Source organism: Euprymna scolopes, chromosome 35, assembly GCF_053919585.1.
Source record: "Euprymna scolopes isolate OS-2025 chromosome 35, ASM5391958v1, whole genome shotgun sequence".
NCBI classification, from domain to species: Eukaryota; Metazoa; Mollusca; class Cephalopoda; order Sepiida; family Sepiolidae; genus Euprymna; species Euprymna scolopes.
This window is the reverse complement of record NC_136516.1, coordinates 35,604,013-35,619,289: the sequence shown is the minus strand read 5'-3', so window position 1 is coordinate 35,619,289 and position 15,277 is coordinate 35,604,013. Positions and strand designations below refer to the sequence as shown.

The 15,277-nt window shown below is 34.2% G+C and overlaps 1 protein-coding gene across 1 annotated transcript in view; it reads right to left on the bottom strand.

Moving 5' to 3' along the window:
• The window catches only part of LOC145259601 (extracellular matrix organizing protein FRAS1-like), a 294,783-nt gene that overhangs the window by 86,943 nt on the left and 192,563 nt on the right, over window positions 1-15,277 (bottom strand). Inside the window, exons 39-42 of the mRNA XM_080117256.1 lie at window positions 12,981-13,121; window positions 11,700-11,957; window positions 7,593-7,685; window positions 6,723-6,873 (exon numbers count right to left, since the gene is read on the bottom strand). Coding sequence (XP_079973382.1) covers window positions 6,723-6,873; window positions 7,593-7,685; window positions 11,700-11,957; window positions 12,981-13,121 — 643 coding nt within the window. The remainder of the gene's footprint in view (window positions 1-6,722; window positions 6,874-7,592; window positions 7,686-11,699; window positions 11,958-12,980; window positions 13,122-15,277) is intronic.

Genomic DNA, 15,277 nt, shown 5'->3' with positions numbered 1-15,277 from the left:
TTTTTACAAATAACTAGCGTGTCCCGTGTCCCGGCATTGTCAAAGATGGAATTTAAAAGGATGATTTAACTACAAGAAAATTTATTAAACCGAAAATAATAGATGGGAATAAATAGAAATAGAAAATCTATTAGATCGAAAGTTGGGGAAGTTTTTATGCAAAATAATTTTATAAGTAACTAGCATGACTTGTGTCCCGGCCCCGGTCAGGATGCAATATAAACGAATGATTTAACTACAAGAAAATAAATTAAAAGATCGACAGTTTGGGAAGCCTTTAACACGCAATAATTTCATAAATAGCTAGAATGACCCGTGTCCTAGCATTGCTCGCTATGGAATCTGAAAAAATAATAATCATAAGAAAATGTATTAACATATCGGAAATTTTGGAAAGCATTTTGCACACAAAAATTTTGTAAATAATAAAAGCAATATTAACTTCAGCAAATTAGTTAGAATTATATTGCAATTAATAATTGAATAATTTAAATATACTTTAATGACTAAATTTAACTTTTAAACTTGTAAATAATAATTTGGTAAAGTACAATGACTAAATTTAACTTATCCATAACATATTTAACAAATAATAATTTGGTTTTTAGGGGCATTCGAGATCGCTGAATACGAATCTGATAATCAAATCCGTCGCAAACTTACCGTTTGCATGGTATTAACCTCTGAACCCAGGGACTTTTTCCGTCATTCTACAGCTCCCCTTTACGCTACGCGCGTGCGCGCGGTAGCGTAAACGACGGCTGTTAAATGTGCCTTCGCGTAACAGCCGTCGTTTATGCTACCGTGCGTAGCGTAAACGGAAGCTGTAAAATGGCGGAAAATAGTTCCTGGGTTCAGGGGTTAATACCATCCAAACGGTAAATTTGCGACGGGTTTATCAGATTCGTTGTCAGCGACCTCGAATATCCCTAAAAAAAAAACAAATTAGAATGGTCGATGTTCTGTTGTAGTGCATCGCTAATGTTAGGCACGGGCAAAAATGGGCGGGCAAAAATAGGGGACTTAGTTTTGAAAGCCGATTTATCATAATTTTTTTGTAGGTTTCCAACTACTTTTTGATTAGAGACTAAAGTTAAGTTCCTAAAGGAAAAAAAATATTTGTACACGTGAAAAAAAAAAAGTTATGAAAATGTTTTCACGGCGAGCTAACGAATTCAACTAAATTTGGAAGTCGAATTGTAAAAATCCTTTAAAAGATAAACATAAGTTTTCTGGGTCTATTTCAAAGATAATTAGTAAAGAAAAGTCCTAAGATATTTAATTAAATAAAAAAAAACTTTATTTATACAAAATACAATTTAATTAGCCCTCAAAAAGCAAGTAATTATGCCGTTCGGCAAAACGCAACCGATAACAGTTTGTAAACACAAATATACGAAAGCCCAACATTTCAGCCAATCGAAACGCTGTTTCAAAATGAAGTCATGATAGTAAAAGGAGGTAGGGGTGTCAGATTTCTTTTTTCCCCCCAGTCGTGGATCCATACATTCCTATTTTGATCGGTTGTATCAATTTTTATCATTTTTTAATTTAATTATTTTTTATGTTCCTGTTTTTAAATTATTTTTTTTTAATTATTGTTCGAGATTATATAAAAATTATGTTACGCCGAAAGTTTCACATTCTTGCGAACAAGGAAATTATTAAAATCTTGCATATAAAAATTATGCGAAATCTGTAATTTAAAAAAAAAGTAGAAATATTCTTTGCTCCTATATTTTTTTGTGTGTGAAAATATTAAATAAACAATGCTTAATTCAATGGTGATATTGGTAGTTCGAAAAATTCATTTTTCTTCGAGATCGAATTCATTAATACGGACTTTAGGGCTTTTTTCGTAATGTTCCTGTAAAAAATTATTTTTTTTTTGTTGTTACAAATCACGATACTTTATTTATATAAAAAAAGCAAAAATAAATTCTTGCGTTTTTTATTTACTACTGAAAACCATAACTTTAGTAAAGGTATTTTTTGTTTAAACAAAATAATACATTTCCACTCAGATGTAAATAAAAATAACTAGTTCATTGTATTCCGCAATCACTATTTGATAAATACTGAAAATATCATTAAAATTTGTTAGTTCCCTGATATTTGGTGAATTTTTAAGTAAAGGGAGGGGTCAAAATATTTATACAATTTGAACATCGGCATTATTTTGCTCGTACCAACTATTTATAGACTAACTCGCAATAGTTTTGGGGATTTGAGTATCAATGTGACACAGTCATTCATAGCCGGCTGATTTTAGACGTTAAAGAAAAAAGACAGAGGAAAGAAGGGAAAGGATGATAAGACAAAGTTTGAAATTTAGAAAAATAAGTACTTATGCATTTATTGAACCAGACGTTACTCAGCGTTCGGCTCGACTTTTTCCGGAACACGACGTCAACAGCTTGGGTTTCGCTGATTTCTGACGTAACATGGCGATCAGCCAATCACAACGCCGCGCACTGAGTTTCAACTCGACGCTCATGCGCGCGCCCGAGCAGCAGACGAGAATTCCGATACGAATTGGAAGAGAAAAATATTTACATTTCAATTTATTTTAATCACTATGTTTACCGAATTGAATACTTTTTAACTTATTTTTCTTTTTTCCTTTTTTTAATCTTCTTTTATATCGTATATTTTAAATTTATTTAATAGAACTTTATTGTAACTCTTATTTTTATTTTTTTTAAATTAAAAAAAAATCTGAAGTTTTAAAACTAAAAAAATAATTTGGATTTTTTTTTTATATATATTTTCTAAATTAAAATCTTTTCTTAGTATTTCATTTTCTTATACAGGGTGTCCGTAAAGTTACTATACAGTCTTATTGTTTTATTGTATTATAGTAGTATTATAGTAGTAGTTATTGTAGTTAATATTTATTTTTTTTACAGGTTTATTTAATTGTAAGACTGTATAGTAACTTTACGGACACCCTGTATATTGTTTTGTATATTCCTTCAGCCTCAACCATATTTTATATCCCTTCTCTCTTTTAACCACATCACATCGTCCCCTATATAAACAATTTTATTTTATAATTCTAATCTCCAAAATTTTTCTATTTCTAATCTGAATGTTTTCAAAGTCGGTGTTGCTTTTTTTTTTAATATCTTTACATTTGTATAATGCCAGTCCTTTTCTCCTCTTCTGGAGAGAGGCATTTAGCTTCGAAATGCCATGGCCTAAAGATGTTTCTCTATTATTCCTCTAAGTTTTTCCCAAGGATGCTTAGAGAATATCAGAAAGAAAGACCAAGATAGGCATCAAGACGGTTCTTCGCCCTCCCTATAGTTCAGACCTTGCTCCCTGCTATTTTTTGGTTATTCCCTAACCTCAAAAGAAAACCATAGAGGCTGTCGTTATGAGACAATTGAGGAGATGAAAGAGGCCGTGACGAGGGTCATTGACACGCCTACACAAGAGGACCTCTATGTGACCCTCCGGAAGTTGTTGAAACGCTATAACAAATGCATTGCAGCCAGAGGAGATTACTTCGAAGGGTACTATCAATAAAAGTGCCCATACGAAAAAGTCTGGAAACTTATTTAAGGCACATAGTATTAATAAATATTTATAATGTCTAAATATTTAATCTACACGTTTATATGTCTGTGTATGTGTGTGTGATTTTTTTGTATTTTCCTCATAAAAGAAAAGACTAGAGAATTTACACAAAATCTAAAAACTCTTATATAAAATTTAACGACAATGTTCCCGAATTTCTAAGTACACGCCTAAGGAGTTTATGAAACCATGACCCCCCTAAAACATCAATTTCAATAATATGTATTCGATTTTCTGGGGAAGACGATGGAAGTGGTCGAGTACCTCTAAGTGCCTTCTTAACCTAAGGAAACTATAGAAGGTGAACCCATTTTTAAATTTCAAATCTTTCTCATTTTAATTAAATTTATATCATATGCATACAATTTTCTGGGAAAGACAATGGAAGTGGTCTCGAATCTCTACATTACCTCCTATATGCCTCCCTCCTTTAAGTGACTCGTTGGAACAGAACACTCTTAAAGTCAAATACTTTGATTTTAATGAAATTTAAATCATATGCATAAGATAGAGAGTTTTCCAACATTTCAGCTTCTTCTGACTACCGCCAGTTTCAAATCCATGATAGTCCTCAGTTCCCAAAGAAGAAATAAAACAGAGGCTGAAGAGAGTTCAATATTTTTCGATTAAAAACTGGTCCCCAATATTATTGGATTTGAAACCAGCGGTACCGATGTTTCTCTAACCTTCTGTATTTTTTAATATATATATATATATATATATATATATATATATATATATATATATATATATATATATATGTTCAGAAAGTGTGAGAGAATATATATAATGATTTTCCACAGTCGAACCAATGTCGCAGCCCACAAGAGTCAAGAAAGTCAACAAACCGGAAGTCCAAGACTTGAGTTTCGCCCTCATTTAGGCTCATCAATTAGACATATCCGCACTCAGAATTTGAAACCCTAGCATGCAATAGGTTCGGGTTTCAAATCCTGAGCTAGGATATGTCTAACATGAGCCCAAATGAGGGCGAAACTCGAGTCTTGGACTTCCGGTTTGTTGGCTTTCTTGGCTCTCGTGGGCTGCGACATTGGTTCGGCTGTGGAAAATCATTATATATCTATATATATATATATATATATATATATATATATATATATATATATATATATATACCTGCACACACACACACACACACACACACACACATATATATATATATATATATATATATATATATATATATATATATATATATATATAAGAGCAAACAGTTAATAAAACATGTTAAAAACACTTTGAAAAAGAGTTAAAAACATATTTAATCTGAAGAGGAAACACTTGATAAGTGGATAGTCCTTAATCCGCGGAGTTTCGAAGAAATACTTTCCTTCTCATCAAAGTGTAGGAATTAGCAAAATGCGGGATCGGATTTTGCATACAAAAGTATTTGATGAAACTGCAAGTAAGACAAAGATCTTACTTGATAACATAAAGTGAAGCAGAGGGAATATGGTGAAGAAAAAGGTGATTACACATGTATGGATAGTCTTTTTTATTATATATATATATATATATATATATATATATATATATATATAATAAAAAAGTCTATATATAGATAGTCTTTTTTATTATATATATATATATATATATATATATATATATATATATATATATATATATATATAATAAAAAAGACTATCTATATATATATATAGCGCCCAACCTTCGCAAATGATTACCCATCTGGTACTGGATAGGCCCAACATCGCCGAGTTATAGAAATCTATGGAGGCGCATTAATTCTCTGGGAAAGTCTTCGTTAAGACATGCATCTAGAAGGTAACTGTGATGTGAAAACCTGCGATCCACTGTATACTCTGTCCTGTTGCAATCATCTGCACCGACAAAGGTTAGCAGTAATGCCAAAGAGTTTTGTTGGTTCTACACAAAGCCTTCACCACAATAAACAAATCATGTGTGGATTTTCGAGCAACGTAGTTGTTGTGGCGGAAGCTCATACGTCGACATCGATGGAAGAGGCCATCACATATATATATATATATATATATATGGAAATCGCCTCAGACAAGGCATGAAGCTACTTGATGTAAGGAATACGTACTACTTCAAATTCAAAAATACTTTTTCAAATTCCAAACCTTATCAACGAATAGATTCTGATTTAGAAAACAGCAATTCTTCCCTCTTTTTCAGAAACATCAGTCATGGATTATGAGGACTAAAGGACAAATAAAGAGAAGCGAGATTTACGTGGCTGCCGAATGTAAATCCAAGATTCACTTTCTACACTCCTTAGGGGCGAAACGGAAGGGTAAGCGAGTCAATAAAAACATAATATGATGCAATAAAACGTACATAGTAGTGATCTTCACTTAATCCCGAACAACGTCGGGTCACCCTGCTAGTAACAGATAATTTTCTTGATCGGCGTTGCACTGGATGTATACTATCTATGAACGAAACAAAATTATTCATTATTTGTCTGTCAACTGGGCCTGGTTTCGTCATCGGGTAGGTTTTTCATCCATTTTCAATGTATTATATAAAGATGTTGATATATATTTCCAATGTATTGTATAAAGATATTGATATATATTTTCAATGTATTATGTAAAGATGGAATTTTTACTATAAAGATGTTACACACACTTTTAAACTTCTCCTATTTCGTTTTTAAGGCCCAGACAACGATGGGTAACCTTGCTGGTAGAGAGAAAGATTTTGTGTCACTTTTTTTTCAATGCGTGCAAAAACGAAAAAGAAAAAAAATAGTATAAAGTCAACTATTTTATCCTTTCTTTGTCACCGATAGCTCTCTTCCAACAAATCAATATGTGATCTTGTTCGTCAATATTTTTGGTGGATAGTAGCAGAATTTTATTAAGAACAATGAAATGTAATTCAATTTAATCCCTTCCAGAAAATACGTTGAACGGATTGGAATCGTAATATTAAAAAAAAGGACGTAACTCTGTATTCGTAAATATCGAGTTACTTCACCTTGTTTCGAAAAATAATATTGTGAAATAAAAACAAACAAATAAAAACGGTATACTTAAGCATAAAACAACTAAAAACAAATTGCAAGTTAAAATACTACCGAGTAATGACAGGGCTGGACAGCCAACATATCAATAAACAAAGAGAAAAACCTTGTGTAAAAGAAGAGACGAAAGATTCTGGATTGTCCTTGTTTTGAAGCCGTCCGTAAATTGGAGGAGTTTTGACCACGTAAATCAGATTCGCATCGTCAGTTGTGGAATGAGTTGACTTCAGTTCGTTCTTACTTATGACACCGAATACCTGGAAAACAAGCATTTTATTAAATGACTATTTTCTTTAGTTTATCTTAGTAAATTGGAAATAGTATTTTCTTTAATCTCTCACAGTAAATTTGTGATAGTATTTTCGTTAGTTTTACACAGTAAATTTGAAATAGTATTTTCGTTAATTTTACAAAAAGCAAGCAAAAACTTTAAGAAACTGAGGGTGAAGATTGCTAGGTTGTGAAATAAGAAAACTTCCCTCGTGCCAATCATCAGCTCAATTCCAAATGATCTTGAGAAACAGTTGAACTCCTTGGGAATGAAGTACAATACCATCATACTCCAGAAATCAGTTCTGCTTGGCACAGAAAACATCCTACGCCAGGTGCTTTCCATCTAATTGACTCTTTGACTATGCTCACTAGCTTTAATGTGAGAGTCCGCTCATGAGTGAAAAATAAAAAACAAACAAAAACAAAAAAACCGGTGTCAAACATCACAACACTGTGAAGTTAACGAACATAATAATAATAATAATAATAATAATAATAATAATAATAATAATAATTACAGTAGCAGCAGTAGTGACAGCAGTAGCGGTAGTAGTAGTAGCAGCAGCAGCAGCAGCAGTAGTAGTAGTAGTAGTAGTAGTAGTAGTAGTAAATCAAAGAATCCAAACCCGGGCTGATCTAATGGATATAAAAAATAAAGAAATGCAAAAAAAAAAAAAAAAAAAAAAAAAATGGATCAACTTACTCCATCATCTGTGTTTTCCAGAAATTGCAAGCCGAGATTCCGCTCCAAGATTGGCCCATCGTAATCCGACTGTTGAACGTGGATGTCAAATGTCTATATCAATAAATGAAATAAAAGATGGTCGTTTTAATGGCAGTCGTTAAGTTATGAGATGCCTTCAATAAGTTTGCAGACCTTCATCGTACGACCACTTTTATTGCTAGTACACACATAAAACTCTTGTCTCTTTCCGAAGTAATCTCCTCTGGCTGCAATGCACATGCTTACCGTTCCAACAACTTCTGGAGACTCAATGGAAGTCCTCTTGTGTGAGCGTGTCAATGACACTCGTCACAACCTCTTTCATCTCAGTTCTCATAAAGACAGTCTGTATAGTTTCCCTTGAGCTTAAGTCATAGGGAGCAAAATCTGGGCTATAGGGAGGGCGAGGAACTGTCTTTATGCCCATCTTGGTCAAATAGTCCGTGACAAGGATGGAGTTGTGGACTGCACCCTTGGGACAAACTTAGCGAAAATCTCCTGCATCTTCAGTTCTTTGCGAACAATTATGTCCACAGTTCCCACACTGACATCAAACTGTGTACTTATTATCTCTTTAGACACACGACAACCCTTATCCATGAAATTCTTTATTTGGCCAATCAACTTTAGTGCTCTGACTTCCTTACTCCTCTCACGTCTGTCATCATCTCTGACAGACTCCCTGCCTTCCTTGAATCTCATATGTCACTCAAAAACTGATGCTCGATTCATGCAAGATGGTCCAAACGCAATCTGAAGCATTCCATGACATTTTTTCCAAGTTTAAAACAGAATTTTATATCATTCTTCTAAAGTGTCCTCACACCCAGTTTGCGTTTTTGAAATTTACTAGCTGTGACAATCAAGCTTTAGTAGGATCTATTCCAATTCCTGCTGTAGCTGTTCATTTGAAATTGAAATCATTGAATTGGTCAGTCATCTCATAAGATGTATCCCAATAGCATACTGAATTTTCGAGAGTCTACAACAATTTTAAATACCTGTACAAAAAACGTCTGGAAACTTATTGAAGGCACCTCGTATTCTACCAACAGTGTTTATAATATTCACTAGTTTATATCCTCCATCAAAATAAACGAAAAATTATACTTCCCCATGTGTCAGACTGGTTTTCGTGGAGGGATCATCGACTGGCATGCTTGATGATTGGCGTACAAAAGAAAGCGACTTTTTGATCAACATTCGTTATTGTAAACCTCTAGCACATACACTGATAGTGTGTGATAGTTCACGATTGTTTCTACCCATGCGGTAAATAAACACTATCCCCGTGAGAGAATCACATGTACAATAAGCCCGAACCTGGTATCCTCGTACACCAAAATAAAAAAATAAAAAATCACGAAAATAATTGCACTAAACAAATATAAAAGCCGTGGGGCTCAGAAGAAAGATCTGAGCATCATGATCGACAAGAGCTCCTTTGGTAGATAATCCGGAAAACCTGGTTGGCATCCTGCAAATATTGGCCCTTCTCATTTCAGGTATTAGAATACAACGTACCTAAATATACCAAACAAATATTAAAGTTGTAGAGCTCAGACTAAAGACCTGAACATCATTATCAACGGGGTCTCCTTTGATAGCTAATATGAGAGACCTGGTTGGTATACTACGAATATTGGCCCTTCTTATGTCAGATAAAAGAATACAACAGACTAAAATACACCAAACAAGGCGTTAGGCCAAAAAGAAATATCTGAGCATCATGATCGACAAGTCTCATCTGATAGCTAATATGAAAGATCTGATTGACATCCTGCAAATATTGGCGCTTCTTATTTCAGGTATTAGAACACAGCAGACTCAATAAATATGATCGGCACAAGCCAATGACCATGCAAAGGAATAAATGGACAACAAAAGAAATTACCGTATATACTTGTGCATGAGTCGATCTTTTGAATAAGTCGATGTGCATTTAAGACCAAAAATTGTGTCATTTTAGGTATTCATCCTCCTCCTCCTCCTCCTCCTCCTCATCATCATCATCATCATCATCATCATCATCATCATCATCATCATCATCATCATCATGCAGTCTGTCAGTTTTGACGATGACTAGTCGGGGCCTCAGTGCTTTATCCCTCGGTGTTGGCGTAGTCTCACTCCATCACCGCAGGAATTTCCACCTTGGCTCGAAACTTGCTTGCTCAGTTTACGTGCAGTATCTGTTGCGCATCAGACAGACACCCTCTGAACCTCCAATGCTCATGTCCAGTGGAGCGAACCCACGACGACTGGCAGCAGAGGAGGCCGCAGCTTCTGACCGAAAGTAATCTCAGCACGGTAAACTATTGTGTCCGCTACTACGTTTTTTCTTTCTGAATGAGGTTCCATAGCCTTTTAAGGAAAACTGTAAGGCAGCAGTAGGATTTGAAGTCAGAGTTTCCATCCCTAAGCCTTTTGCTGTGATAAGGCTCACAAGGCAGTGGTGTTTGATTTTGGGGTTGGTTCCCCTAGTCTTTGCCCAACTAAGGGCACCCACAAGACAGTGGGGTAGAGGTTGGTAGTGTGCCAGGGCATGTTCACACATTGGTGGGTTATAACGCACTACCTCTGGAGTCCCCTACTACTCCGATATCTCCTACAAGTTTAGCTTGGGGCCACAAGGCACCCAGTTACGGTGGCAACGTGGAGGCATTGTAGGAGTCTTGATGATGGCGAGGCTATGTACTGGCAGGGAAGACTTATGCATAGCTGCTCCCTTTTCACCATGAGTTTAGCCAGCGGTGTTAGCTGCAAGCGAGAAGGCATGCAAGCATGAACTTAACACTAACTTATACATAACACACTAGACGCATCATATCCCCCTGCCAGATTAAGAATCCAAACGCACACACCATTTTAGGTATTACCTGTGTATAAATCGATTATAGATTCTAAACAAATTAAATGGCCCGTCTCATGGCTCTTTCTTGCACAGATAATTTCCTTTTATAGTGGGTTTTTTTTTGTAAAATATTATAAATTGTTTCTTGACATCTGTGAGCAATAATACGTGCATTTACACAAGTGTAGTCTATTCGGTTTTCATAGATAGAACCAACCCACTGCATGCTTACATGCAACGAATGCAAATGTTGCTAATCAGACATTCTGATCAATGACATGCTGTATGACATGCCAGGAGCAGTTACTGTTTTTAGACATAATTTATATCACGTACCATAATAATGTAAACACATACATTGCACGAGCCATAATATACCGTAATAATGTGAACGTTTGCGTTAAGTGCCATTAAATGGTTTCATTAAATAGTCGTCATTAAATTGTTAAAACTTGTTGAACTTAGGGGAGAACGACACATCGTAAACACTACATTTCTTAACCCACTAAAAGAAAACGTCATATCATCACCGAATACATCATATTGAACTTAGGCACATCTAGCGAGTGAACATTGCGAGATCTATTCCAATTATTATTAAACAAAATGGCGTTTTCCATGTCATGATCGAGTGCAGAGTCCCTCTTTAACAACATTTCCAAAAAACATTGCCTATGTATAAGTCGACCCCCCACCAAAATAACCTTAAAATCGTCTCCCAGAAATTCGACTTATTTGCATACGATATATTAGTAAAAAGGAGAGGTTCTATTACTATTATTATACTATACGATATATTAGTAAAAAGGAGGGGTTCTATTACTATTATTATCCACAGGGGTGGATGTTAGGTACAACTTAATAAATAATTGAGTTATTTCCCTTGGACGGAAGAAGAGAGAGTTATCGCCCCTGAAAAAGAAAGAGATTCGTCGCGGAAGATAACAAATCCACCATGACAGTTTTAGAAGTAAAGAAAATGTTTCTCGTATTATTTCGATTCATCGGACTACTGTTCTAATCTTGAGTGTCATTCTCACAAAGTTTCGGTCGATGTAACCCCCGATCTTCTTCAGGTATATCTTGTCGAACTCGGAAATGCTTCCGTCGAACTCGGTAATTTGTACGAAATTTCGAATGGAACCCTTTATTTACTTTATGCGGGGTAGCGTGCTATTGTTCCATCAACCATGACTGGATAGAGGTTCTAAGTAATTGCCTTAAATACAAACCTGCGGCTCTGTAGAAGGAGGGGACAGTTCACCGTTTTCTTTTTTTGTTGAGAAAATGAAATATCTTCCATCGCTCACAGTGAATTTGAAACTGTCTTCGTAACCATACGTGCTGCCATGCAAGTAACTTAGTCGATTGTCGTAGATATCTTCCATCGTGAAGAAATAGGCCAAGCTGTAACCCCGTCTGCCTTTGTTCTTTAGATGCAATACACCATGCTGGGTAGGAGCAGCGATGTAGAAGGTTACCCGGTCTGCCTATATGTATTTAAACAAATAAAACAATTCATAAATAAAATAATAAACAAATAATAATAATAAAACAAATTATAATTTGAAAACTAGTAAAACATTCATAGCAATAACTCATCTCTCTACAACTACTATAATTGTCTTTTCTTCCTATGTGTACCCAAAAACTAAACAGAACTTCCATGAGCAATGTTTATTTCTCAAAACTGCCCGTCTGTGGAACACAATACGACGTGATTGCTTTCTAGCTAGGTGCAGCATGAATGTTTTCAAGTCCAATGTTAACAAATAGTTACTGTTTCTTGGACTCTTCAATTTCTCAATTTTAATAACTCATCATTTATATTGTCTTATTAATGTCATGAATATAAGTATGCCCGAGTCTTTTATCGCTTATGTTGAACCTGAAGACGACCATATTGTAGTCAGCTAGAAAGCAGGTAAACGGAAGAGAGTTCCACAAGGGTGCATATTTATTTTACGCACAGCCCAGAAGCAACATAATTTATTTATTTATTTATTATTATTATTATTATTATTATTATTATTATTATTATTATTATTATTTACATTGCGTCTTCGGTGATCGGGAGATCCTATTTATTAAAAATAAGGATAGAAGGCGATAACATACTACACACATTAAATTATCTACATAATAATAATATAATGTTCGTAGTATATTATCACCTTTTATCTTTCTTTTTAATAAATAGGATCTCCCGATCGAATAATTTATAATCTAGAAACCGTGACACGCGTACGTACATAGTACGTTAAAGATACTACGGCATTAATATAATAATAATAATAATAATAATAATAATAATAATAATGATAATAATAATAATAATAATAATAATAATAATAATAATAATAATAATGTGCCCATGTCACTTACCTTGTTGTCTAGAATATATGCCAACCTTTTTATCTAGAGAGCTATAGAATTGAAATTTCTAAACAACAACAACAACAAAAAAAGTAGAGAAATCAACGACTTTTCTGTTGGTTTATAGAATTACTTACTCTTGTGTCGTTGTCGACAGCTTCCAAGTCAAAATTAGTGATCACCTTCCTGGTATTTTTTTGTACTCTGAGACCGTTGTTGATAACCACCGGAATAGAATCATCGGTTGGTGTGAGGACGATCGAAAACTTCTCGGTAATCTAACCAGAAAGAAAGAAAGAAAGAAAGAAAGAATTAAAATAAACATCTTTGGAATATTAAAAGATTTTGTTCTTGGTGTTGTTTTATGTGGTTTAAAATATAAATACATTGATTTGCATATGAATTAATTAACTGTGTTAAGAAGAGCAAACTGGGGATAAGAGTGAGTCGTGTCTTGCCGAATTTAAGAAATCGATCAAATGCTGTCAATTCCTTTTACAAGCTATTTCGGCCAGAAATGTAAAGTTTATGCAACCAAGAAGAGAATCGGATTTTTGATAGTTGGTGTCGGCATGATTTGGAGAATTAGTTATACAATGCGAGAGTCGGACTTTTTGAAAATTGTCGTTGTTATGGAGAAGATTGAATCAAAATTCAAGGCGGACTTTTCAGAAATTATCACCGTTGTATGCCGAATTTTAAAAAAGGATTCGAGAGTCGGTATTTAAAAATTATCGTCATGTATAAAAGGCTGGTTGTGTTTAGCCGTGTACGAAGGACTAGTTATGTTTAGACATATAATGAGGTTTACTAATGTCTAGCTGTGTATCTCGGGCTAGTTTTGTCTAGCCGCGTATCAAAGGCTAGTTGTGTCTTACCGTATAGTGACAGCTAGTATTTAGTCGTATAGTAAGGGCTGGCCGTGTATCTATGTTTGACCGTATACTTGTGGCTTATTAAGTCTGATCATGTTGTTAAAGCTAGTTAAATCTTTTAGCCTTTTATTTACTTCACGGAGATAGCATGTCAGCCGTGACAGGATAGAGACTTTAACTAATTCGCAATTGTATTTGACAGTCGCTCACACTGAGAATTGAACCTTCAACCTTCAAGAGAAGGTCGCTTTTGCAATTGATTTTTCCAAGTGCTCTAACCACTGCGCCACGGATCTTTGTAAAGTTTTCTGTTCGAAATTCCGTCCAAATTTTCGAGTTCGAGAGAAACATTTTCGAATAAGCCATGCTAATCTAAAAAATTCAGAAACGTAAAATGTTTCTCGTATCACAGATTTTAATCATCACGCATTCAGCGATTTTACCTTATCATTTAATCTGTAAGTTGTTGAATAAATCTGCTAAAGTCTATACATAATCCCCTGTTCATTTTTTAGTTAGAATTAAATCAGCAACGAGTATTATCAGTGAATAGTTTAAAGCAAATCATAAGCGAAAACTTAAAAGTATAATTATGTAGATAGAATTTAGTAAATGGGAAATCATTTTTTTTTACAGAGCCCACATTTTAATAAGCAATTAAATGCTGCTAGCTCTAGTCAATTGAATTCAAAATGGTGCCATGAAATGTTTTGTGCATTATTTATTGTGGATATATATTTCCTCGGCTATAATTTCTTAGTAATTGTTTTTGAAGTTCGGAAATTTTATGTTTTTTACTTTTTGAAGCAATTTTTTTCTTTTTTTTCCTTTTTATTCCATGAACTTATGTGTGACTGGATATAATATAATAATATATTATACATTAAAAATATATATAATTGTGGATTGACTTTTGTAGTAACTGGAATTAAAATTTACACACTCTCTCTCTCTCTCTCTCTCTCTCTCTCTTTATATACATCTATAATATAAAGCTGAACGTCTGTGTGTCTGGTCACGAATAGATTCCTATATGGTTGACTATTATAGAAAACTGATCACATATAACGATAGAAGATGTATCGAGACATAGTAATGGGTATGTTTGATCTGGCATAATGATGATTCATTAAAATTGTGGGGTCTGCGTACGCGCCTGGTCCACAAAGTATGAAAATAAAACATTTAAAAATAAAAAAAACGCCCACAAGTGTTTTTGATATAGATGTACATAAGAATACTTTGATAAGTATGTTTTAACTTAAATAGGAATGGTATAATAAAATTGTGGGGTCTGTGTTCGCGCCTGGCCTCCATAGAATGGGAATAGGCACAAACTTTAATAAAGACTTTTAATATCTATCTGCGTAAGTATACTTTGATAATTATGTTTTAGTTTGACGAAATATGGTATAATAAAATTATGGGGTGTTCGTTCGCACCTGACTTCCATAGAATGTAAATATGTCACAAAGTTGAACAAGGTTTTTTAATATAGATCCACAGAATATTGTGATAAGTGTTTCAGTGTGAACAGGTATAGTATAATAAATTATGAG